At 34.0% G+C, this 25,261-nt stretch overlaps 1 protein-coding gene across 1 annotated transcript in view; it reads right to left on the bottom strand.

Moving 5' to 3' along the window:
• Window positions 1-25,261, bottom strand: part of ITGB8 (integrin subunit beta 8) — an 83,250-nt gene that overhangs the window by 28,398 nt on the left and 29,591 nt on the right. Inside the window, exons 3-6 of the mRNA XM_042919815.1 lie at window positions 23,511-23,682; window positions 8,576-8,822; window positions 7,079-7,244; window positions 6,322-6,480 (exon numbers count right to left, since the gene is read on the bottom strand). Coding sequence (XP_042775749.1) covers window positions 6,322-6,480; window positions 7,079-7,244; window positions 8,576-8,822; window positions 23,511-23,682 — 744 coding nt within the window. The remainder of the gene's footprint in view (window positions 1-6,321; window positions 6,481-7,078; window positions 7,245-8,575; window positions 8,823-23,510; window positions 23,683-25,261) is intronic.

Below are 25,261 nucleotides of genomic sequence, written 5' to 3'. Positions count from 1 at the left end.
AATATGTATAAAGGCTTTTACTTACCATTCTGTAATTATTAAATTCAGATTAATGGTGAATAGGAACTCATGTCCTGATGTGACACTTCATGGCATTTACTGTAGGCACTACTATATATAAGGCTGTGTGACCACAGACTAATTCCTGATCCCTATAGTGCCCCCATTTTCTTATTTATAAAATGGAGGCACTAGCAATATCTATCTCACTATGATGTTGGGTGATGTTATATAACGTAATGTGACAAGTACCATAGGACTTAATAAAAGATAGCTTTCAAGAAAATACTGCTTAGTAAAAGCCATTTGGAGGACATTACTAAAGGTTAGATAGTGGGCTATGCTTGGATAAGCTATGCTTCATTTGCTTCATTGGTTTTGCCTTTGTACCTGGCCCCTCAAATGTTTGAATTTGTGGCTCCTGGCAAACACACTATCATTGTAATCATGCTATCCCAATTACTGAAGGAGGGGGATGGACTGATAACTTTTGTAAGCTTTTCAATGAAGAGTGGTAATAAAAATTTTCTGCTTAAATATGATTGAACTGAAACATATCATTTAATTGGAACATTCTATTTCATAAATATTTTCATCACATTTTATTTTTATTGTGCCACTTTTGCAAACCATTATATTTTTCAGAGCTCATTTTCAAAGCCATTATAAAAGCAGTGCCAGACTACTCTAAGCCTAACCCAGGTGTTTCTGTGTGCAGCCTTTGCTTTCAATTTAAAAGAAAAAAAAAAAAACTAAATATTGTTTGCAGAGATCATTCTCTGGCTATTTTTCTTTGAGCATGAGAAACATTCAGATTAGATCTATTCTAAAGTTATTATTGAAGTCATTATTGTTCTTATGGCATTTATAATTTAAAAGTTAAGAGAGCAGTAAGCTGAACAGAGGCATTTTGTTAGTTTTAAAAGTTTTAACACTATTTAAAAAAAACTCAACTGCACGTGGACTTAAAACAGGATATAAAATTTTCTAGGTGCATTCTGCCCAGGTGACATTTCCTTTACTTTCCTGATTTTGCATATTCATAAAGCCCAAAGGTGCTAAAAAACTTTAAACTGGTCTTATCTCTTTAATTGATTTTAGAAGTTATAGTTTTAGGTAGTTTTAAACACAGAGAAAAAAGTAAGAAATAAGGTGAAAAGTATTATTACATGCTTTAGTGGAGCCATATTAGAATTACTGTTATTATTATTCCCATAATTACAAATCGGTAATTTCCCTGCGACTAAATAGATACTAATGCTCTTAAAAGGATGGTTTTGGTTTAGACAGTCTCTCCATTTTACTTTAAATAGTTATTGTGCTGTTATGCCTCAGTCTGTGACAAAAGGTAGAAGATTAGGGGTTATTCTAGATTTATTTTTCATTAGAAACAGCATTCAGTATCATGCAAAATCAGGACTATTGTATAAACTTAGGCTTGGAAAGTATATTTTTAGGTGTTCAAAACATTTAGAATAATTATTTTGGGAAGACTTCAGGGTTGAATATGCTTAAAACTATTTTTTAAATGACTCCTAATTTAGGTTTCTTTCAGTGTCACCAAAATTACTCACATTCATTGGTCTTCTGAAAAGCAGTCAGTACTCAGTATGAAGACTATGGTATAGGGGGCAAGCTAGAGATCTGAGAATCAAGTACCCAGAGCAAGATATTTGCCCTCCCTCTCCACTTCATTGTGGATGGGTATATGATGCTTACTCTGTTGGGTTGATTCGGAGATTTAATGAGCTAAGGTATGTGGAGGGTCCAGCAGATAGATCATAGAGCTTAGGGTTGGGGGTAATAAATGGAGGCAGTCAGCATAAGCACAGCAATGGATTCTGCTATTAGACAGCATAGGTGTGGATCTTGACTGATATTTGTAGTACCTCAGTGACCTTGCATAAATTAACTTGAGGTCTCTAAGTTTCAGCTTCCTTGTTTATAAAATGGGTTGAAGAGATATGAATGAGATAGCATAAACAATATGCTCAACAATGTGCCAGCATAAAATAAGTGCTCAATGAATTAGCATTTTTATTGATATGTGTCTGAGACAAAGAAGATGAGAAGCAGAAAAAGGGAAACATTTAACACTTTCTGAGGTTATTTCTAAGTTACTTCTTAGTCACAGAGCAGCAAAAATAAGTAAAAAGTCTCTTTACTAAAAGATTAATATTGTCTCCTTACATGGAATGCTATATAATAGCATTAATTATAAATGACGCTCTCAGACATTTGAAAATGTCAGAAATAGCCCTGTCAGAAAAATAGGAACACAAATAAATATAATAACTTTAACTTTTGTTAACTCAACAAAGTTATAGATTAAATTAGTCAAGCATCTTGTCAGGCTCCCTATCTTCAGCAGCAGCTCTGGAAAAACTGAATATAATTCCAAGTAGTTGAGATACATGGAGGAAAAAAAAGCCTTCCTAACTGGCTTACTATAAGTGAATAACATGTTAAATAAAGTTACATGAGAAATCACAAGCAGAATATTGACCGTTTTCACCCATAAAGAAGCAAAACTCTTTAGTAATGCCTAATATGCCTTCTGCAGTTCAGCTTCTGTCCTCTAAGATGGTGACCAGTTCAGCAGTGAGTATATCCAATTGAGGCTTCAGGGGAGGGAATGAACTATGAATCCTGAAGCAAGGGGATTCTGAGGAGTTATGTGATAGGAAAGATGAAGAATCCCTGAACCATAATATGATGAGACAAAAAAAGAAAAAAAAAAGGCTGGATAGAAAAAGAAACACCAAATCTAAGCTACTAAATACATTTAGGACTATGGTAGGATTTTTGCCAATTTGCATATCTCCATCCAGAACAGACAGTCATAACAACCTTTAAAAATCCACGAATAAGGAAGGGTTCATTGCATGGCTGGTGTGCCTCTTCCAACTTTTGCTCCTCAGCTCCCTTTCACTGTTACTGTAGACCTTGGTGTTATTCTTGGCCACTGCCAAGCATGGGGTGAATACTGTAAGGAAGTCTCTGAGGGAGGCTGAGAATCATCCTGGAGGAGCTGGGTGGAGAAACAGGTTGAAATTCTAGACCCAGTATTAATAACTTTCTTCTATACCATTAATGATTTTTATACTAATACCTACTATTTTAGAAAGAATGCCATATTTTAAACAGACATTATTACTGGATAAATTATAAAACTATATTACTCAAGTTTTCATTCTGGAATTAGAGAAAAAGCAGTGGAAAATGTAATTTATTCAATAGTATGATATTATTTTCCAATATCCATATACTAATTTTAATAATGTGTAAATAGAAACTATTTTTAATTCTGTCTTCTTTATTCATGTAAGCCAAATTATGTGCTTTATGTCTTTCATAAGTAAGACTGCAACCAGGAAATTAGATCAGAAATTACACCAAGGACTTCACTGCTGTATTTCTTGTACTTTTCCCTTGAGACACTGTGGCAAAGAATACAGATTTTAATTTAAGATTGAACTGGACTGAGCTACTTGAGCCCCACCTCTGCTACTTATTAAAACTTCTTAGCTGTCTGTCCTTAGTCAACTTACTTAAGTACTTCTACCCTCAGTTTTTCTGTTTGTTAAAAAAAAAAAAGGCTAATTATGACTACTCTACAGTTGCTGTAAAGATAAATTCAATGCTGTATGCAGTGTTTGCTATAGTGGTTTCAGTTAATAAATACCCCAAACATGGTAGTTGTTGTTATTTTGGAAGTCACATTGACCCTCATGAAATAGCTATGTGTACAAGTAGCAGAACTCTGGCCCATGTTATTTAATCATATAAAAGGTCTTTTATCAGTTATTTCCTTTTATAAATAAAACAACCAGAGTCTTAGACCAAGAAGCCCAGATACCATTCAACATTGCTGGTGTTGGCCGCAGGAGGTAGAGCCAGTAAGTGAAGTGTTTAATTGCTTGTCTAACTTATACCTTTTTAATTTCCTCTATAATGGCCAAATAGGAGAGAGATGGAGATCATTTTAAAATAAGCAGGTAAATCTGCTTAGAGTCAGGTTCAGGGTAGCTTTGGATATAGGAAGGTTCAGAGCAGTAGCACATCTTGCAGATATAAATGCATAGTCGAGGGATCAATCAATATGCTTCAACTTCTTTTGTTTTAGGGCAGTGTCCCTGGAAATGAAGGGAATGAGAATTCTTAGGAAGAAGATCCCTTAAAACAAAGACCTGGGATAAATGAGATAAATATATTCTTCTAAGGTATTAACAAACACACTGCTCCTTGGTTTACTCAATATACATCAGTGACATGTGGAAGTTTCATTCTGTTAAGTAGGTGGAACAAAGTTCAAGAAGGCAAATGCAGTTGATGACAGATTATCCAAATTCCTGATGTCATAAGAGCCCAAACACGGTGCAAAATTCCACCAGAATTATAATTAATTTCCATAAGGTTATATGGCATGGTATATGTCTAAAATTATGAGAGCATTTCTTTGCCTTAAGGAATCTTTCCAAGATGGACAGCAGCACCCTCTAAATATAATTATAAAGACATGACTTCAGTGACTTGGCAAAAACTCAAAAGGATAATGCAATGCAATTTGAGAATAATGTGATTATTATTTTTTCTTTAAAAAAATGCTTCTCCTTGGCTCACAATAGAATAGTTACTCTTGTCTCCTCCTCCACTCCCTGGTAAATAATTAGAACTCTATCTCAGATTTAAAAGGTTAAATAGAAGGAAGGAAAGATAAGAAATGACTAAATTAAAATGGGTGGGTCTACCAAAGTGAAATGTGACTGAATAGAAGAGAATTAGAAAAGGGAAAGACATTATTGGAATAATTCCAAATCCCCAATTTTAAAATTCAAACTCTAGTTACCTTTTAAAATCTTTAAATTTTGAGGCTGCTATCAAGGGCTAAACCAACCAAGGGATGAACTTATTCTATGCAGTAATATTTGCTCCTCTAGATATTTAGTAAGTCTGGTAAGATGCTCCAGATTAACTAAATTTAAACTATTTAAATTTGACTCATGGGAACCACACAAATTTCTACATAACTTATATGCTTCTAATATTGAAATTCCCAAAGTGTGTTTGAGGATGAGGTGCCTTGGAGCACTACGGTACACTTACCAGAGCGCCTTGGAATATCTTTAAATTTCAAGGTGATAATTTGACATCTGTCAGGTAGCCATGAACTACTAGCTGGAGGTAGTTTGTGTTTTTAAGATTACATTTGGCTTTGTTCCTTTAGATGATATCGTATCTTTCAAAACTGGGCAGCATGAAAATCAATGTGGAACAGGAAATGAGGGTGGTGATGTCTAGTCTGATTCTGAGGCTTGGCAGATTTCTATTCTTAAGTTCATTACTACGAATGACATAAATATACACACATGTATTTTTTGATGATTCATGTATATTATTTTTAATTGGCTACTATGTTCTTAGGACATAAATAGTTAAGTTTTTTGGATCTAACTACTTAATGAACAGAACTGTCGGATTTTTTTTCCTATAAAACCAGGGGAAAAAAATATGTAGACACTGGGATACCAAGATCTGAGTAAGTTGGAAGCTCTGTTCTAACATTGTGTATAAATAAGTTTGCATCAGAAATAAATGATGCTTCATACAGTTGATTTTCCACATGTAGAGTAGCTAATGCTGGGAAAGATGTGGTTCTAGGAGATTGTATTAAGTATATGATTCAGAGCTGAAGCTAATCCTCAGGAAGCAATCCAGTTATCCACTGATTTAAAAAAAGATCCCCTAAATATAGATAAGCTTCAGAGGGAAGGTGTGAGGTCCAGAATATTGAAAGCCAACCTTGTTTTATTCCTTTTTTTCTTAGTCTGTATTTAGTTCTCCCTATTATACTGTGAGGATTCTTCAGGCCAAATACACTTTTCTTACCAATCCTTAATATTGTTTTTAGATACCCACTATGCAGATCCAGTTGTTTTTAATATAAAGCAAAAAGTGTATACATATATATGTATACACACACACACACACACACACACACACATACACACACACACACACATACATATACACACGTTTCCTTTTAATGTTATTTAATTCCATACACAGTAAGCTCCTATATCACTTTCATTTTACATATCAGAGACTCAGCTACTAGATGTTGTTAAAGTGTTTTAGTCTTAATATATCAATCAGCATTTACCGATTGCATTATTACATAACTTTTCTCTCATGGTGTATCCTAACTCTGGATCATGCCCATTCAGGTAATTTCTTGGTACAAGAACAGGTGAATTGTCAATTTAAACCTATATCTTGGCCAAAAGAATCATAACTACTAAGAATCTATTGCTATGTTACCATGCTTGTAGATCTGACGTAGATGTTGTTTTTCAGATGGCAGTTTCCGTCATTTGGCACCACTATGCCTGCCAATTTGCTATCAAGAGCAAGATGAGATGTCTGATCTGTCATCACCAGCAGCAATCTTTTAGCTTCTTTTCGCCATCCAATATGACTCTTAAAATAAACATGTAATTAGATCTTGTACCATACCATAGATCTGTACTGTGGTCTCGATCTCAAGAAATGTAAAGTTGGGAATTTAACAAATATTAAGTCAGGCTAGAATGATGTGTGTAAATACAATGCTGTTTCCTAAATAGCACTACCTTTTATTTGTATACCCTCTATTTTACCATAGCCATTTGACTGCACATCTCACAGCTAGAGATTTCTGGCACTCCCCCAGAGGAAGAACAAGCCAGGGCTACAAAGTGCAGAGCACCAACACAATGTGAGTAGGAAAACAGGCTATTTCGGGCTCTTCTTTGGAAAGTGGTAAGTGAAAAAGAGTAGCCCTTTTGGAAAGGATTTTCCAAGTGTGTAAGTTATTCTTTCCCTTTTATATTTTCCTATTTATTCCCTATTATTCCCTCTCCCAATTTAGCCCCTCTGTCCTGAACACATACCAAAATGAATAACACTGGTGACAAGTAAGAGTCAGAAGAATGTATTCTTCTATATTATGTTCTGACTCTATACACCAAAGAGGAAAAAAAAATATTAAATTCTTGGGGAATTTTGTATCTGAGCAAAATGATATGAAACTTCTTACCTCACAGACAGCTGCCTGAAGCATGGCATCAAAACCTCCTTCAGGTGTATCTATATTTCCGGAGATCTTTTGTCTGTGAACTGCTTTTTCAAACTCAGTAATGTTCTCTGTCAAAGATAGTACATGGATGTATCCATGGGGAGGCATACAGTCTAAATTGTAGTCACTGTGTAAAAAAAGAAGAAATGCAAATTCTATTTTGCTATGCTTCATTCAAAGATCCAAAATACTACTCACAGTAAAATTGTGTGGTTTGGTGTAAAAAAAGAACATAGAATAATTTTTTTGCCAAGGAACTTTTATTAGAGAAAAGCAGTACTTTATAAAATCACAGAAAAGTTCAATACTGTTGGATGTTTCTTTGCAAGTAGGAAATAGGAATATAATGGTTTGGTATCCAAAAACTAAAGACTAAACGTGTTCAATATAGGACACCTACAGAGCTTTTGTTATGCTAATATGCATGGCTAGTTTTTAAGAGGAGATAAGAATTTGCAGTGCTTTCCTATCATATTTGACCATGGAATAGTTGAAAAACACTTTTTGGGAAATGTTTTTTTAGGAACTTAGTGAAAACATTATACCATTGTTTGATATTTAAAATATTATGCTAGTTTTTAAAGTGATAATTGGGGTGAAAGTATCAATGAATCATGAAAGTTTATTAAAATTGTTTTGAGAATCCCATGATGTCCCCCAAAGTGCGAACAATTTCTCAGGCACATGCACGTTCAGGAGAAGGTGCACACAGCTCCATGAGGAGATGCATCCATTACAACAGTTAGCCGAGTTGTTTGGGCAGATTAGAGTGTACACTCTAAAGTGATCTGGGCAGATTATGGAAATAGGAAAGATGTTAAAATGAAATGTTATATTAACGAAGAACTGAACACATTTCTCTCTCAGCACTCGACAGGATAATTAGGATACTGTGTGAGAAACTTTTATTTTTAAGGTTAGTTCTTGTTTCATAGTGGAGCATATGCTATTTAGAATCAGAGTTTCAAAATGATAAGAAAAGAGGCTCTTTCAGCAGAGCTTTCTTTGAAGTCACATCTTAAACAACAAAATTACAAACCTAGTCACAACACAGTAAAGGAAAGACAGTGGCAGTACTGGCAATATAAGCACTTTAAATTTGACCAACCTTCATTTAACAAATTTGGAGCAATCAAAAAGGACAAAAACAGAATTCTCAAACAGGTATTGCTATACATAGTAGCCTGAATATTGGGGTTTTGTCTAAAATTACTAATATTATTTGTAGGGTTTTTTTTGTGATAAAACTGAATCATATTTGAAAAAACATAAAACAAGAAGTCCCAAGTTATAAGCTCATAAGTTTTCGGATAAAAACATACTTCCTCTCCAAATATTTTCATTTCTCACTTAATAAAACAAATATAAAATTTAGTAAGTCATTTATATAAAAACAAATAGATTTTCTAAGAAAAAAATTAATTTGGCATTGTGAAATTCACATCAAGCTCTAGATACCTGCATTGATTATGAATCCTTTCTGGGTGGATGCTAATGTATGGTGAAACTGTTTTATCAACATATGAGCCAAATCCAAGGCGGAAGTCACGGGAGAAATATGACATTTTTCTAGATAAATCATTTCCAACGGAATTTAATTTTTCAATATTATTATGCATTGATGCTGAGACATCAACCAGGTAATAAAGATCCACAGGGTATTTCTTCAGAGGATGAATTTTCAGCATAAAATTAGCTTCCGCTTCTAGTTCAAAGAAACACAAACGTCATATAATATTCATTTTAAACATTTCAGGATAAGCTCTCAATGAATCGGTTATATTTTATATACAGAACAACTACCACAAATTTGTACATAATGAATGAAGTTAGGAACATCCTGGAATAATTTTAAAACAGTTTGAAAACTTCATCAATTTATTTGTTTCCAGCTTCTACAATGGATTTGTCACAATTCTGTAGTGCAGAGATAATAACATATGGGCCAGTATAAATGCAATAGGAAATATATTGCCACATGAACCTGTGTTTCCCTTAGTATCTAGGAAAGCATAGCACAGTATAGCAAGTAGCATTCTGTCTCAAGAGTAGGTGGCTGTATTGGTTTGAAAGTGGCTTTTGGTTTGAGGGAAACTAGAAAGGCATCTTAAGAAAAGTTACCTCTCACTGTATGCAGATGCAAATTTATCCCTTTGGGTTAAGGCATATTTACATATGAGATGTGAAAACTCTAGTACTTAGCAGTATGTTAACCTATTCAAAATAAGTAGTATGTCATTATGAATTAGATAATGAGATTCTTCCCGACAGTTAATCGTGAGAAGGAACGAGACAGTGATCTAAAGAATGGTACCCAGCAGTGCCCCACTGGGCACCTGGGCAATGTAGGGAACACAATTTGTCTAATGCATAGTGGATACTTGATAAACATATGTTGAGGAGGGATCATGGAGGCCAAGGAACTAGATGAGAGGAGAGGGTCACCATGAGGAGAAATGTGGGAGCTTCCCAACAACTGTCTGCAGTGCAATTTTATTTAATTCTCTATCCATTATCATTTGCTACAAGGACCTGTATCATTGTATATAAGGATATAGTACTCTATGGAGTTGGTAGTTCTGTTATTATTTTTAACTTATTTTTATTTATTATTTACTTATTTTATTTGAGTATAGTTGACACACAATGTTACATTAGTTTTAGGTGTACAACTTAGTGATTTGTCAAGTTTTTATGTTATGCTGTGTAGCTACCATCCGTACTGTTACATTGTTATTACAGTATTGACTGTATTCCTTATGCTGTGCCTTTTATTCCCATGACTTATTCATCCCATAATTGGAAGCCTGTAAGTATATGGTAAAAAGTCGTCAATTTAAATACAGGTAATTTGTGAATTTACATTTTTAAACAATAAAGTAAGTGCTTTGTAAGTCATTAAGTATCAGTGGAGAATAATTTGAGCAGAAAATTTTTTTAATAAACACCAATTTGTAAATACAATAGGTAGCCTGATCTACCTATCAAAAGAATCCTCTAATTTATCAAATCATATTTTCAGAAGTAGCAATAATTTCTTGCAAATTATTTTATAAGTCAGATGTTTTCAAGTCAGTTACAGAATGTATTCAAAATAATAAGGTTTTTCTGGCATGTAATAATAATGATGGGAGAAATTACTCATTACTAATTTGCCTGCATATTCTGGAAATCCCTTTACTGTAACACTCTTATTTTGGGTCCAAGCTTTTGGGAGGAGAATTTGGCATGTGAAGGCCACCCATCCCACTCCCTCACTCCTTCCCTTTAGGAGCTGGGCTGCCTCCAAAGAGCGTATATTCAGCTCTGCTTTCCCAATGTCTAGCGAGAATGCCTGTCCCTGTGGAAATGTCTTGCTCTTTGGATGGAGAGGTTCAATTCAGGAGAATGTCAGAAATCTAGACAGAGCCAAGTTGATAAGAAATAGAAATGGAACATAATTGGGGAGTGTGGTTCATGTGGTTTAATGTGTGGATCAGCTTCTTCCTTTTTTTTTTTTTTATTTTTTACCAGTTGTGTAATTGTTTTTTAACTGTTGACTTGGGTATAAGCTGAAGACCTTAGGCACTGACCACATGGTATTTTCATCTTGGTGATCATTACAGTTTATTGTGTCTCTGTCTAAAGATGAAAGTCTGTGTGTTTTCATGGAGTTATTGAATAATGCCCTAGATATTTAGTGTATTGTGCAGGTTGTTATAAAGTTGGTTCGTTATCTTAGCCAACAGAATCTGCAAAGGCATAGTTCCTTAGAGGACTAAGATATTAGGGGAGGTCCAACCAAATGTTAGCCATACAAGAGCTCTCAGCATACAGTAGCTGCTCTTAGCCTTGCAAGCAAATCGTGGTCTCACTGGCCTCAGAGAAGATGGCTGTATAGAAGCCTTGCCAAATGGTCAGGGCTGGAGGGTTTAGGCTTCTCTAGCTTGATTTTGAAGTATATAGACCTCAGCTTGGGCTGAGGCCTCAGTAAGACAAGTTTCTAATAAAGGGGAAAAGAGACTCTTCCCACGCACAGGCTTTTTAGTCATTGCTGGAGAAAACAAACATTACCCCTTTTAAACTGCAAGGCATTTGAGGTTCCTGTAAGGTTCTAGTTGTCAGCTCAAGTAGGCAGCCCTAAATAGACTAATCCCAAATTTAAGTATTTAAGTATGTTAAGGAGGAGACTGAAGGGGCCATGCTTGGATTATTGTTTTTCCCATAAGCTTGAGATATTTCCATATATGCTTTCTAGCTGGGTTTTGGCTTCATTTATATAGGAGGAAGAAACATTCTCTTGGAGGTAGTAGAAATACCTTTTCATGGGGACATGGATACTGTGTCCCCATATAAAATCTCCGCTCAGTTCATACTGGGGTGCCACCAACACAGGGCTCAAAAGACAGATGACATTAGAAATTTTGAATATAATGGATGAGAAAGAAACACATGTAAAAATAAGATTTGGTATCTGTGATCATCTTTGCTTTGAGGTTATCAATGTAGGCAGTAATGTCATAAATGCTACTCTGAGAGAGGTGGGTTCTTTTAGTGGCTAAGAGCTACTAAGTAACATAATCTACATAAAATATTTACTGCAGTATTTGGTACAATGTAAATATATATATATGTGTATATATACACACACACATTAGTAATTATCATTAATACTATTACTAAATTATAAGCCTCATTAGGGTAAAAACTATTCATTTATCTCTGAAGCCTCTGGATTTGGTACATGCATAGGCACTCATAGATGTGTTTAACTAAACTACACTGAAGCACATTTTGATACAGAATTTCAAAAGGTCCACATATTTACCTTCCTGAGATGCTAATATCTATGACTTCTTTCCCACAGAGGAGGAAAGAATATCATCTGGCCCCAAATGTTTATGCTACTACTTATATTATTTCCAAGAAAGTTTCATTCTTATACCTTTTGAGATTCTAAAAGCTCAGATCCTTTCTTCTGTCAATTAACTTCAAAGGGAAGAAGTGAGTCTGTGACATAGAATAAGAAATAGGACTTGGGGGAAAGCTGAGACCTACTTAGAGCTATTGCCAGTATTGGTGTTAATAGTTCAAAGAATGAAAAGTAGTGAGAATGAGTTTTAAATCACTCAAATAATGGTGTTAACATCTCGGAAGATTTGGCTGAAACAACCATGATGGGACATTAAGAAAAGATAACTAAAAACGTTCTACATAAGATGAAATTGAAAAACTATAAGAAAATGTGGAAAACTAGCAGGAAGAAAGAAGAGCCAATTTCTTGTACTTGGGTGGGGGAAGAAGGCCCCAGAATGAGATGGGTTTGAAACATCAAGGCACAGACTCCAGCACGTTTCTGAATTTCTGTGGGGGATAAAATAAGGGATTGTGCCAAGGGGTAGAGGGGAAAAGAATGAATGACTTCTATATTTTTTATGGTTAATTTTTTTTAATTTAAGAAGAATACCTGAAAAATCTTATATTTTAAATTAAGCTACACTAAATTAAAGGGATTTTTTTTTACAATACAAAAATAAATTAATGTTGAAACATTTTCTTAAGTTAGTGAGGTATAGATTATACTTATCCTTATCATATACATTATATTACTTCTGAAGTAGAATTAGAGGATTTCTTTCTCTCTCCTACCTTCCTAAAGATTTCATTTCAGTGTTCTTAGGGAATATCAAGTAGGATCAGTAGCTTCTGTTACTATTTTTCCATAAGATTGATAGGTAAAAATAAGAAAAAAAGTATAGTTTAAGAAGTAAAAAGTAAAAGAAAGTGTCACTTTTAAATTTTTAAAATTTTAAAGATTCAATAATATATATTACATATATTAAATATACAATAGAATCCTAACATTGTTTAAAAAGTTTAGTTAGTATATGATATAATAGAAGTATTCATGAAAAAAATTTTAGATTCTTAATAGATGCTACATTGAACATAATGAATTTTATAAGATAAGAATAAGTGATTATAAATAAATCAAATCAATATCAATATTAAGGGATAAATTCATTTTACACTTAGGTATGCATTATATGTGTCATGGTAGAGAGGACTTTCATATCATGAGGAGTGATGTTTCTATATATCTGGAGTTGGTAAAGTGTAGCTTTATATGTTATGCTTCAAAGCTGGCATGTCAGGGTGCATGGGTGGCTCAGTCAGTTAAGCATCCAACTCTTGATTTTGGCTCAGGTCATGATCCCAGAGACATGGGATTGAGCCCTGAGTTGGGTCTGCGCTGACAGCACAGAGCCTGCTTGGGATTCTCTTTCCCACTCCCTCTGCTTCTCCCCTGAGCTCTCTCCCAAAATAAATAAATGAACTTAAAACAAAACAAAACAAAACAACTGGTGCCATGTGCATTTATTTTAAAGGTTATTTCTGCACTGTCAGCACAGAGCCCAATGTGGGAATCAATCTCATGAACTGTGAGATCATGACCTAAGCTGAAATCAAGAGTCTGATGTTTAACTGACTAAAGCACCCAGGTGCCCCATCATATGCATTTTTTAGATGAACTTATTAAATGTAATTTAATAACTACTTGTTGTATATGTATATTATAATACAGAGTTCTGTCATAGCTATGTTGGAAAGATGGCTTACACCCATTAGACAATTACACTAATTTGCATACAGAAATCCAAATAGTAGTGGGAAACTAAACAGAATCAAGCCCCATAGTGATTGACATAGACATTAAGCATGTCTCTTTTCACTCTTCTACTCCCCATACTGCCTTCAGTGACCTTAGTTAAGAACTCACGTTGAGGTCTCCCACATCTTTATCCAACCTGTACCTCCTGCTGAACTTCAGCTTCAAATACAGTAAGTCACTACCTCAAATTAAGATGTCTCAGTTTGAACTCAGTACCAACCTTCCACAGAAGGCAGCCATACCTCTCACCTTGTTACTTAAGCCACAGCTCCAGTGTCTCCTTGCTCATCAATCACCAACCCCTGGGCATGCTAATGAGAGACATTATCTCTCATGCCTGTCCATTTTTCTCCTGCCTCATCACCATTACTATCATTGTTTATCTATAGCACTGAAACTGTTACCCACCTTCTGAACTGTTAATTTTTAGTCTCAGGAAGAATCAACCACCATTATATATACAAAAAGGAACAAACTAAATTTAAATTCATTTAAATGTATATATTTAAGTGTAACACAATAATAGAAAAAAAATTCACCTTATAATTTTCAAATCCCGAGTATTTAAAACAGAGAAAGACATTTTGAGAGGATATAGTCATATTTATTTGAGGCAAATAATATATGATAAGCTTCATGTATAAGCTACTGAAAATTAATGTTCAGTTAGAAAAACATGAAAATTTGTATGAAAGGCAAATCACACACACACAAAAAGAACTAAAGATGGTTAAAATAAGCTTAGGAAAAATGTTGCAGCTTTTTAATTCTAGGATAAAGGGAAAAGAAAACAGCTAACAGACGAGTTACATGTAAAAATTTAAGAGATTAAAAAGAATGAAAAGGCAAGGTTGACTCTGAAAGCCTTAACTGGACATCCATTTTTCTTATAAATAACCTGATAATATACATTGGGAACCTAAATAAATTTAGGTAAATCTATTTATAAGAATTTATCCTATATGAATATTCTATTTTATACAAAGATACATGCATAATGAGTATCACTGAAGATTTGCTTTAAAAACCTTCATTCAAATTGGATTGGGATTGTCTTATTTATTGATTCATTTGGATTTGTTACATTTATAGAGTATGTTTATAGAAAACTGCCATTGCTGTAATATTGTCTTCCTTTTTTTTTAATTTAAATTTTAGTTAACTTACAGGGCAATGTTAGTTTGAGAAGTAGAATGCAGTGCACCCAGTGCTCATCACAAGTGCTCTCCTTAGTAGCCATCACCCATCTAGCCCATCTCCCAGCCACTTCCCTCCATGAAACCACAGTTTGTTCTCTATCATTAGGAGTCTCTTGTGGTTTGTTTCCCTCTATTCTCTCTGCCCCCCATATGTTCATCTGTTTGTTTCTTAAATTCCACATAGGAATGAAATCATATGGAATTTGTCCTTCTTGATTGACTTATTTTGTTTAGCGTAACACATTCTAGCTCTATCCACATCCTTGCAAATGGGAAGATTTTATTCTTTTTGATGGCTGAGTAATATTCCTCCCTCTCTCTCTCTCCCTCTCTCTCTATATATATATATTTACCACCACATCTTCTTTATCCATTCATCAGTCAATGGACATTTGGGTTTTCTCCATAGTTTGGTTATTGTTGATAATGTTGCTATAAACATTGGGGTTTGAGTACTGCATCAAATCTATATTTTTGTATTTTGGGGGTAAATACCTAATAGTGCAATTGCTAGACTGTAAGGTTGTTCTATATCTGGTTTTTTGAGGAACCTCCATACTGCTCTCCAGAGTGGCTGTACCACTTTGCATTCCTACCAACAGTGTAAGAGGGTTCCCCTTTCTCCACACCCTCACCAACACCTGTTGTTTCTTGTGTTGTTAATTTTAGCCTTTCTGAAAGGTGTAGATAGTATCTCATTGTGATTTTGATTTGTATTTCTCTGATGATGAGTGATGTTAAGCATCTTTTCATGTATCTGTTGGCCATTTCTTTGGAAAAGTGTCTATTCATGTCTTTTGCACAGTTCTTAACTGGATTATTTGTTTTTTGGGTGTTGAGTTTGTTAAGTTCTTTATAGATTTTGGATGCGAACCCTTTTTCAGACATATCATTTGCAAATATCTTCTCCTGTTCAATAGGCTTCCTTTTAGTTTTGTTCACTGTTTCCTTCGCTGTGCAGAATTTTTTTTCTTGCTGAAGTCCCAATAGTTCATGTTTGCTTTTGTTTCCCTTGCCTTCAGCAATGTGCCTAATAAGAAGTAGCTCTGGCTGATGTCAGAGTGGTTGCTGCCTGTGTTCTCCTGTAAGATTTTGATGGCTTCTCGTCTCACATTTAAGTCTTTCATCGATTTAATTTTTGAGTATGGTGTAAGAAAGTGATCCAATTTCATTCTTCTGCATGTTGCCCTCTAGTTTTCCCAACACCATTTGTTGAAGAGACTCTTTTTTCCATTGGATATTCTTTCCTGCTTTGTTGAAGATGAGTTGACCATGTAGTTGTGGGTCCACTTCTGGGTTTTCTTCTTTGCTCCATTGATCTATGTATCTGTTTTTGTGCCAGTACTATACTGTTTTGATGACTATTACTTTGTATTATAGCTTGAAATCTGGAATAGTGATGCCTCCAGTTTTGTTTTTCTTTTTTAGGATTGCTTTGGTTATTCAGGGTCTTTTGTGGTTCCATACAAATTTTAGGATTGTTTGTTCTAGCTCTGTGAAAAATGCTGCTAGTATTTTGATAGTGATTGTATTTAATGTGTAGATTGATTTGAGTAGTACAGACATTTTAACAATGTTTGTTCTTCCAATCCATGAGCATGAAATGCTTTCCATTTCTTTATGTACCCTTCAATTTCTTTCATAAGTGTTCTTGTAGTTTTCGGAGTACAAATCTTTTATCTTTTTAGCTAGGTTTATTTCTGGGTATCTTATTGTTTTTGGTACATTTGCAAATGGGATCTATTCCTTGATTTCTTTTTCTGCTGCTTCTTTATTGGTGTATAGAAATGCAACAGGTTTCTGCATGTTGATTTTATATCCTGCAGCTTTGCTCAATTCATGTATTAGTTCTAGCAAATTTTTGGTTTCAGGTTTTCTACATAGAGTTATCATGTCATCTGCAAATAGTGAAAGTTTGACTTTTCCCTGGTGGATTTGGATACTTTTATTTCTTTTTGTTGTCTGATTGCAAAGGTTACAACTTCCAGTACTGTATTAAATAGTAGTGGTGAGAGTGGACATCCCTGTCTTGTTCCTGACCATAGGGGAAAGGATCTGTTTTTCCCATTGTGGATGATATTAGCTGTGGGTCTTTAGTATATGGCCTTTATGACGTTGAGGTATGTTTCATCTATCCCTACTTTGTTTAGGGTTTATATCAAGAACACTTACTATATTTTGTCAAATACTTTTTCTGCATCTATTGACAGGATCATATGGTTCTTATCCTTTCTTTTATTAATGTGATGTATCACCTTGACTGATTTGTGAATATTGAACTAGTCCTGCAGCCCAGGAATAAATCCCTCTTGATCATGGTGAATAATTATTTTAATGTACTGTTGAATTCATTTTGCTAGTATCTTGTTGAGAATTTTTGCATCCTTATTCATTTTGGCCTATAAGTCTCCTTTTTAGTGGAGTCTTTGTCTGGTTTTGGAATCAAGGTAATGGTGGCTTCATAGAATGGGTTTGGAGGTTTCCTTTCTATTTCTATCTTTTGAAACATTATGAGAAGAATAGGTATTAACTCTTCTTTAAAAGTCTGGTAGAATTCCCTTGGGAAGCCATTTGGCCCTGGACTCTTGTTTGTTGAGAGATTTTTTTATTACTGAATCATTCTCATTTTTTAGTTATGGTTCTGTTCCAGTTTTTCTGTTTCTTCCAGTTTTCATTTTTGGTAGTTTGTGAGTATTTGGGAATTTGTCCATTTCTTCTACATTTTCCAGTTTGTTGGCATGTAATTTTTCAAAGTATTCTAATTGTATTTCTGTGGTGTTGGTTGTGATCTCTCCTCTTTCATTTGTGATTTTATCTATTTGGGTTCTTTCTCTTTCATTTTGATAAGTCTTTCCAGGGGTTTATTAATTTTGTTTATTTTTTCAAAGAACCAGCTCTTAGTTTCATTGATCTGTTCTGTTGTGTTTTTTTTTCCTTCTATATCATTTATTTCTGCTCTGATCTTTATTATTCCCCTTCCTCTGCTGGCTTTCGACTTTATTTGATAGTTTTTTGTTTTTATTTTTGTCTGTTTTTCTAGTTTTACATAGCCTAAGGTTAGGCTATGTATTTGGGACATTTCTGGAAAATTTTGGTTTCAGGTTTTCTACATAGAGTATCATGTCATCTGAATTGCAATATACTTCCCTCTTAGGACTGCCTTTGCTGCATTCCAAAGGGTTTAGACTGTCGTATTTTCATTTTCATTGGCTTCCATGTATTTTTTTTATTTCTTCTTTAATTTCCTGGTTAACTCATTCATTCTTTAGTAGATGTTCTTTAACCTCATATATTTGAGGGCTTTCCAAATTTTTCTGGTGGTCGACTTCAAATTTTATAGTGCTGTGATCTGAAAACATGCATGGTATGATCTCTGTCTTTTTGTACTTGTTGAGGGTTGATTTATGACACAGTGTGCAATCTATTCTGGAGAATGTTCCATGTGCACTCAAGAAGAATGTGTATTCTGCTTTAGATGAAATGTTCTGAATATATTTGTTAAGTCCATTCGTTAAGTCCAGTGTGTTATTCAAAGCCATTGCTTCCTTGTTGATTTTCTACTTCAATGTTCTATCCATTGCTGTGAGTGGGGTGTTAAAGTCCCACACTATTATTGGATTATTATCAGTGTGTTTATGTTTGTTATTAATTGGTTTATATATTTGGTTTCCTTCAAGTTGGGGGCATAAATATTTACAACTGTTAGATCTTCTTGATGGATAGACCGTGAATTACAATATAATGCCTTTCTTCATCTCTTGTTACAGTCTTTTGTTTTAAAATCTAGTTTGTCGGATATAAGTATGGCTACTCCAGCTTTCTGTTGATGTCCATTAGCATGACAGATGGTTCTCCATCCCCTCACTTTGAATCTGCAGGTGTCTTTAGGTCTAAAATGAGTCTCTTACAGGCAGCATAAAGACAGATCTTCTTTTTTTAACTATTCTGATACCCTATGTCTTTTGATTGGAGCATTTAATCCATTTTCATTCAGAGTAAGTATTGAAATATATGAATTTAGTACCATTGTGTTACCTATGGAGTTGATATTTCTGGTGATGCTCTATGGTCCTTTCTAGTCTTTGTTGCTTTTTTTTTTTCCTCCACTCAGAGTTCCCCTTAAAATTTATCGTAGTTCTGGTTTAGTGGTCACAAACTCTTTTAGTTTTTGTTTGTCTGGGACCTTTTTATTTCTCCTATTCTGAATGATGGCCTTGCTGGATAGAGTGTTCTTGGCTGCATATTTTTTCACATTCTGCACACTGAATATCTTTTGCAACTCCTTTCTGGCCTGCCATGTTTCTGTGGACAGATCTGTTGCAAACCTGATCTGTCTTCCCCTGTAGGTTAAGGGCTTTTTTTTTCCCCCTTGCTGCTTTCAGGATTCTTTCCTTGTCTGTGTATTTTGTGAATTTGACTATGATATGTATTAGAGATAATGAGCTTTTGTTGCATTTAATGAGAGTTCTCTGTGCTTCTTGACTTTTGATGTCTGTCACCCTCCCCAAATTACAGAAGGTTTCAGCAATAATTTACTCACATAAACTTTTGCCCCTTTTTCTCTCTTTTTGTCTTCTGGGATTCCTGTGATACAAATGTTATTACATTTTAATAAATCACTGAGTTTCCTAAGTCTGTCTTCATGATCCCTGATTTTTGCTTCCCTCTTGTTTGAGCTTCATTATTTTGCATAATTTTATCTTCTCTATTGTTCTCTCACTCCTCTGCCTTATCCATCCTCATTTTTATGGCCTCCATTTGGGTTTGCATCTTGGTTATAGTATTTTTAATTTTGGCCTGACTAGATTTTAGTTCTTTTATCTCTGCAGGAAGGGACTCTCTGGTGTCTTCTATGCTTTTTTCAACCCCAGCTACTATCCTTAAAATCATTGTTTTAAATTCTAGTTCTGACACCTTACTTACATTTGCATTGATTAAATCTCTGGTCATAATTTCTTCCTGTTCTTTCTTTTGAGGGGAATTCCTCCATCTTGTCATTTTGGAGGAAGAAACAACAACAGTAATAATAGAATGAAATAAAAATTAAAAAATTAAAAATAATTCCTTAGGTCCTAGATCCTAGGTGTGTTTTGGTTTGCTTGTTAAGAGAAGCTGCCACGTTCTTTCTCTCAAATTATGAAGATTGTTCTGTTAATCCTCAGATCAATTTCCTAGGTATCCAAAATGGTTTGATGTTGATCTAGCTGTGTTCAAGAGAAGAGAGAAGCCCAGGATCCCCTTACTACTCTGGCATCTTAACTCTTTCTGCCATAATATTGTCTTCCTAATCAGCAACATAAAATTCTTCTGCATTTATTCATATCTTCTAGGTAGCACAGTGGATCTTATACATTTTCTTTTTAAAGTTTATCCTAGACAGTTTGTGTTTTAGGTTGCTGCTAGGAATTTATCCTTTTTTAAATTATATTTAATATTATGTAAGAAATCCATTGATTTGAATATTTTAAAAAACCTGCCATTTAATTAATTAATTAATGTGCATATTTATATATTTATTTTAATATGCATACCTTATTTATATAACAAAGGCTGAGGTATTTTTTTTTATTCATTTTTTTTTTAAGTAAACTCTAGGTCCAAGGTGGAGCTCAAACTCATGGCCCTGATCAAGAGTTGAATGCTTTGTGGACTGAGCCAGCTAGGTGCCCCTATTTTTTGTTTTCTATTTTAAAAATTATTTTTGGTTGATTTGCTTGGATTTATGAGATAGACATATGATGATAATTTTGCTTTATCTTCTAAAAATATTTATAACTCATATTTGGTTTTCTTGTCTAACTGCTTTTACATAAAACTTCCAGAAGGATTTTAATATATATTAAGGAACTATTCTTAAATTTTTATTTTGGCAGAATAGACACTAAATTTTATTGTATAATTTTTCAGCATCTGTTGAGATAACAAAACATGTATTTTTTCCTTTTGGCATTGTTTTTCTTATCACATATGGTTTAATGTGATTTCCTAATATGTTAAGGGTTTAATACTAGGGTTATGCTAACCTTGTACAAACTGAGTAGCTTCTAGGGCTTTTCTAAAACTAATGGAAGAGTTTATGTAGTACAGGGATAATGCATTTCCTAATGTTTGGGTGAACATTAAATTATTTATTCTGAAGAAAACATTTAGACCTAATGTGAGTATTTTATAATTTTATAATGTTATTAATTTCTTTGATCTTTTATTAGGTTTCTTAGGGCTCACTCCTTCTTGAGTCAATATTAGTCATGCATATGTTCCTTAAAATTACCTATATTATTAAGATTTATACATTTTACCACAGATTTTTGTGATTAATTTTTTCTTAATGGCTTTTTTCCCTTAATATTTGTTTCTCTGGCTATGATCTATATAACTGGGTTATTTACTTCTTTTCTTCTTTTCTTAATTAGCTATGCCAGCAATTTGTCTATTTATTGGACTTTAAAAAGAACTAGCTCTTGGATTTATACATTCATTTTCTTTTTTTATTTCTCTTTTTCATTTTGTTAATTTTTTTTCTTAACTTATTATTAATTCCTTCCCCTTGTTTTCCTTATGGCCTTTTTTTACTCCTGTATCTTAATTTGAATGCTTAGTTAATTTTTGTTCATTCTTCTTTAATAATAAAAGCATTTAAAGATCTTAATTTTTCTGGGAGCAACTTTATTCACATCCCATGTATTTTTTTTAATTTTTTTTTTACATTTATTTTTGAGAGACAGAGAGAGACAGAGCACAAGTGGGGGAGGGGCAGAGAGAGAAGGAGACACAGAATTGGAAGCAGGCTCCAGGCTCTGAGCTGACAGCATAGAGCCCGACGTGGGGCTCGAACTCAAACTGTGAGATCATGACCTGAGCCGAAGTTGGATGCTTAACCAACTGAGCCACCTAGGTGCCCAACATCCCATGTATTTTGATGTCAGTTGTTGTTATTGTTATTATTAAATGGTCTATGACTAGAGTTTTGATTTATTCTTGGAGACAGACTTTATTTAGGAGAAACTTTTCTTTGTTATTTAATATTTATTCTCTTATACTGACTTCAAATATTATAGCACAATGTACACACATATTGACCTATAAAAATATTTTTCGCTTTTTGGAATTAAATATTCTTGCCTAAAATATGACTAATATCTAAAATTACTCCATGGCCTTTGAAAATGTTATTTTATATATCAAGAGCTATGGACCAATTTGTGTTCCCTCCAAATTTACATGTTGAATCCCTAAACCATAATGTGATGTTGTTTGGAGATGGAGCCTTTGGAGATTAGGTTTCGATGAGGTAATGAGGGTGGGGCCCTCGTAATGAGATTAGTGCCCTTATGGGAAGAGACACCAGAGACCTTCATCTCCATCTTCTTCTCTCTGTGTGTCTCTTTTTCTCCCTCCCCAGGAACGAAATCAGCCAGTACCTTGATCTTGTACTTTCTAACTTCCAGGACTGTGAGAAAATAAATTTCTGTCATTTACGTCCCCTAGTGTACACAATTTTGTTATGGTAGCAATAGAAGATGGTGAATGGCATAATCTTACCAACCTAATTACCTTCATTTTTGTGTATCCCTTTCCAACTGTTGCTTGTATATGTCCATACTAGGCTGTATAATTGTTTTATATGGTGAAGAGCATAGTTTTAATTGGAAGCTGGGAATATGCCTGACGCCAAGAAAGAAATAGACTTTGTTTTTCTGGTAATTGAAGAATCTGGAGAAATAGCTCAGCTTTGGAAAAGGGAGGTCATGTATCAATAATGGTTATTTAAAAATTTAATGCCAGGACAAGACCACCCAGAATGAAATAATGAAGACTTAAAGGCAATTGCATACTGCTTAAATCTAAATGCATCTAATTGACTGATGCATACCTATGTACCTGAAATTACCTTGTCATATGTAGCTTGTACACTGGGATTTTCTAGCAGTGGAAGAAAATGAATAATTTCCGGTGGCCTACTACATGTGCCAAACTGTGTAATACAATGTGATGAAATGGCAAGTATAAGAGAGGTATAGGAGAACTATGTGTTACTCTCAGGAGCCATCACAAAGCAGCTCAATTATGATAATTATGAATTGTAGTTTTGTGTTTAAAAGTTTATCGCAAAGGCTCTAAGGACTTAGCTTAATTTACATCTCTTACTAATTAATTAATCAACTAATCAAGTCAACATATACTTACAGAGTGCTTACTAAAAGCCAGCACTCTGTGAGGCTTTGGAGAAAAAGGGGAATAAAACATGTTCTCTTTCTTCAAGAGCTGGCAATGGAATTGGAACACAATTACACTACAATGTGATCAAGTCTGGAAACACATAATTATAATATAATGTGGTCAGGTTTGCAGAGTGTCCGAGGCCACACAGCTAGCTAGCTGTAGGCACAAAAAAAGATCAGAATTCTGATTTCTTTTTTCTGAGCCCACTGTTATTTCTACTACAATAATATTGCCTTTCACAAAATATTAAATATAAGCAAATAAAGCTAAATGTAATTTAAAGTCTGAATCATCAAGATTTATTTGAAAATCACCAAACCTGGACGCAGCTGGATCAACACTTCTCCTGGTGTCACCTGCGTATTCATTTCATTTTCACTTGGTATTACATGCACAGATGGGTATTCTATCGAATCAATTGAGCAGCCTTTGCTTATTAAATTGGAAATAATATCACAACGTTCACTTCTTGATCCACCTGAAATGAAATCCTGTTTAAAAGAAGGAAAATCACTGATGTTTTCAGTGCATACCGTCTCAATTATAACCAAAGAAAACCACACAGCAAATATTGTAAAGAAGCCATCTTCCAATGTCACAAAACTTATGCAACTATTCAAAATATCTGCTTGTTTCCAAAAAGAATACTAAAAAAATTTGTCTTAAATAAAGCTTTAATTCCTAAATCTTATCTAAAAAGAAGAAAATGAATATTAAAGAGGAGATTTAAACCAAGTACTTTAAATATTGTTAACTGATCACTGTAAAATCATTCCAACTTAATTCTTTCTAAATATTTTACATTGGAAAGACTGCTTCAAAAGAAAATTTATCCAAAATAGACCATTCATTCATTCCAAATGTAAGTCTCAGTTCTCAAATAACCCAATTGGTGTATGCATTATAAATTTTTATGTTCGGAATATGAGAGAGGGTCCTCAGGAGTCACATGCCCAATGTAAGGTACTGAAAATTCACAAAAGGATGAACTGGAGATGTATATTTCTTAGACCACGAAATCCCCCATCTTAGACACACAATAGCCTATAAATAATTTAATAAACCAAGAAAGATGTTCATAAGGAGGCTGGAAGATAGAAAATTGGAGCTAAAATTATACTGGATTTGCAAGTGAATCTAGAACTTTTATTACCATTCAGCATTGGTTAGTTGATCTTTATTCAATAGCCATCCAAGAAACTTGGAATTAGTGGAACAAGCTTAAAATTTAACTTATCCTGAGAAAAAAATTTGATATTTTTATTTTTCATGTAACCATTCATGTTTTCCCCTAAGAACAGGAAATGTATTAAAAAGTATAGAAATATATTTTATTATATATAATGTTGGCCTGAATTATTTGGAACATTTGCTTACACAGTAGCTAGATTATTTGCTCAGTGATTTTACTGGCAGTGGCTATTATGATCTGACATTCAGTCATTCCTCCTTTAGTTCAGCTGATCCAGGGAATTGGGTTTCCAATTAATCATTCAATCAAAGAATACAGATTGAATACTTACACAGGGTCAGTAGTTTTTAGGTGCTAAGGATACAGAATGGAAGAAGACAGAGACCTTGTCAAAGAGTCAATAGGCCATTGATGAATCCAGCCATTAAACAAGTAAATGTAATTATTATAGGCATTAGATTTAGGGGAAGCATAGAATTTCAAAGGGTTATGGAAGAAGGAAATTATCAAGTTCACTATTAGTTGAATATTAGATCACTAATTATGAATAGTAACATCCGTGGCACTGGTATTAGATGGGATGGTGATAGGCAATATAAAAACATTCACACAAAGATTTTAATTCCTCTCTTAATTTAGAACAGGGGTTCAAAAACTAGGCATGGTGGTACAAATACAATAATCCATGCCCTGTTTTTGTATTCCTTGAGTGCTAAAAAAAATGCATTCTACCTTTTAAAAAAATGCTGTTAAGTAATTAAAAAAGAACATACAAGAGAAACAGTATGTGGCCCATAAAACTTAAAAAATATTTACTGTACTGATATTTACAGTACTGATCCTGAATTAGAGTGTGAAGCACCCTTGTAATATAAGTA

This window comes from Panthera leo, chromosome A2 (genome assembly GCF_018350215.1).
Source record: "Panthera leo isolate Ple1 chromosome A2, P.leo_Ple1_pat1.1, whole genome shotgun sequence".
Taxonomy (NCBI): domain Eukaryota; kingdom Metazoa; phylum Chordata; class Mammalia; order Carnivora; family Felidae; genus Panthera; species Panthera leo.
Note: the sequence above shows the minus strand (reverse complement) of the source record. Positions and strands in the feature narration are given on the sequence as shown.